At 51.1% G+C, this 2,500-nt stretch overlaps 1 protein-coding gene across 4 annotated transcripts in view; it reads right to left on the bottom strand.

Annotated features, from left to right (window-relative positions):
• Positions 1–2,500, bottom strand: part of LOC126574369 (troponin C, isoallergen Bla g 6.0101-like) — a 177,500-nt gene that overhangs the window by 123 nt on the left and 174,877 nt on the right. For all 4 annotated transcript variants that reach the window (XM_050234532.1, XM_050234531.1, XM_050234533.1 and 1 more), the window contains 2 exons: positions 471–866; positions 1–395 (listed from right to left, as the gene is read on the bottom strand). The exon at positions 1–395 is cut by the window's left edge and continues 123 nt beyond it. In XM_050234532.1, coding sequence (XP_050090489.1) covers positions 361–395; positions 471–866 — 431 coding nt within the window. In that variant the 3' untranslated portion in view covers positions 1–360. The remainder of the gene's footprint in view (positions 396–470; positions 867–2,500) is intronic.

Raw genomic sequence — 2,500 nt, forward strand, 5'->3', positions numbered from 1 at the left:
CGGGAGTTTAGGGGCGGGCTAGACGATGGCGGGTGTTTCTGGAGGGCGTGATCGATGGGCGTCAGAAACCGCGGTGAATGATAGAACGGAACGATAGAACGGAGTGCACATTGAACAACCTCAGTGTCGGTGGTTTCTTGTTCCCTCCAGGAAGTACTTCGCTTTCGCCTTTTGTGCGTCCTTGCTCCTCCCGTGGACCCGTGGCCGTGTGCCTTGTACCACATACTGACGGAAAGAAACTTTTACGAAGACATATAGGCTTTCAGATGGGTGTTTGGATTGTTTTTTTGGCTTTTGTTTGTAAGTTTAAGGTTTGCATCAGGATAGACAGTTGCGGTTGATGACGCCATGGCGTGACGCTTAGTCATCACCACCAGTCATGACCTCCATGAATTCTGTACAAAGAAAGAGAGAGAGAGAGAGGAGAAATGAGTGGTAATGAAGAAACAGGGGTCACAAGGAAAACTTACCATCGAAGTCAACGGTTCCGGAACCATCAGAATCGATTTCCTCGATCATCATGTCCAGATCCTCGTTGGAGAGGTTGTCGTCGAGCTCCTTCAGGATTTCGCGCAACACCTGGGTGGTGATGTAGCCGTTACCCTCCTTGTCGTACAGACGGAAGGCTTCCTTCAGCTCCTGCTGCATGGCTTCGGCATCCTCCTCAACCATGAAGCGGGCAGCGAGCGTGACGAACTCCTCGAACTCCAGCTCACCGGAACCGTCAGCGTCGACCTCATCGATGATCTCCTTCAGCATCTTGTCGTCCAGCTGGTGGCCCAACATGCTGAGGATCGTACCGACCATCTGCGTGCCGATGCATCCCTTCTTCTCCTGATCGAACGCGTTGAACGCATTGCGGAGAACTGCAAATTAAAAGATCGAATACACATTATTACACGATTTGTGGTGGAAATTTTCGGGTGGAAAACGAAGAGATCCCGTGTGAGCACCAGTCTCCCCTACACGAATCAAAATCCGTCCACAGCCAACGATCAACGATGTATTTTTAGCGAGCGAAACCAAACGACGTTTAATTGGATGCAATGTAGCTGCTTTTCCGAATGCGAAAGCCGTCTCAGTGTTGCATCGTTCACGCGGTTACTCGGTTTGTTTTTGCTTTCCACTACCGCCCCCCGAACGGAACAGTTTTCCTTGGCACGTGTTTCCCACTTTACACCCGGCATCTCGGTGAGGGGGGGCCACTCGACCGCTACCGCAGACCGCTTTTCCTTGCAGTCCGTTTCGGTGCGCGGTGTGTTTATTAATGAATGAGCATCGGCTACATTAGGAGAGACGAGCGTAAACATCGTAAAAACTACGGTTTCCCGCTCTTCAGTACCGATCAGTACCGGTCGAGGGTCGCACCGTTCGTTTCTTATGTGACTCCCTCATGGTCGATTGTAAAACTTGGTTTTCTCATCATCAACTCCCACCGGACCGAGGGGGAAGCCGGATCTGGTGATGCGTTTTCGCTGCAACCCACTCAATGGAGGGTGCAGATGACATTCAATGGCGTCCGGTTTGGCCAGGGCTCATGCAAAAAAAAAACGGCGAGTGGTCGCAACTCCCACGGCAGCGGGAGTGTGGCTTGGAATTGAAAATTTCTATTACGTGCCCGGCGGCGACACGATGCGAAACACAACCGTTTAATGGTGCAATAGGGCTATTAAATGTGTTCATTACATCATTTTTGGCCGATTCCTTGAATGCCAAACACATAATTTCGGAGTAACGGCGAACGTTAGCAACTTGCAAGAGGGTGTTTCACTTGGCAAACCGTAATTTCCGTCCGGTTTGAGACAATATTTGACATTTTGCACCGCGAACGAAGCGCATAGTGCGACATCCTTTCACTCAATCAACGCAGATCTGTTCGCAGAGTTTGGGATTGATTCATTCGCTACAGTTACTGACAGCCACGGGACACGCTGCCATTCATTGTCATGCAACGATAGATTGCATCGGTGCAGCAGGCTGTGGATCCACGTGGATAAAATCTGCGCCACTCTAAACCGTGGTCAACTGGGCGCGGGCGCGCGCTCACGAAATGCTTCGCTGGACGAATATTAAATCCTTTTCCCAAACCTTTTTTTTACTGATAACATCTACGCCATCGTGTCAGGTCTCGGTAGCGCTGGCTTTCATTCGATCCGGAACCATAATTCAAGTTCACGGCTACACCACCGGAGCCATCGTGCGTTGTGTCTGCATTGGGTAGCAGGAACATCGGCCGCGTGATATATGGATCCCTCCGGGAGCTGGTGCGCACGGTTGGAAATCGAATTTCAAAGTGCGTTACCCTGCTGCTCCCCCCCGGTCCCGTCCCGGGGGCCACGGAAATGAGATTTACGCACAGGTGTAGGCCGGGTACCGGGAGGCAAATCAATCGACGTTCCGTATGCGTTGTAGCAAATCGTAAATGAAAATGGGAAAATGCAGAGAGACGGAACGAATTTTGGCAACTGCCTCCGATCGCGTACCGCGTGGAGTGTAAATG

This window comes from Anopheles aquasalis, chromosome 3, assembly GCF_943734665.1.
Source record: "Anopheles aquasalis chromosome 3, idAnoAquaMG_Q_19, whole genome shotgun sequence".
Taxonomy (NCBI): domain Eukaryota; kingdom Metazoa; phylum Arthropoda; class Insecta; order Diptera; family Culicidae; genus Anopheles; species Anopheles aquasalis.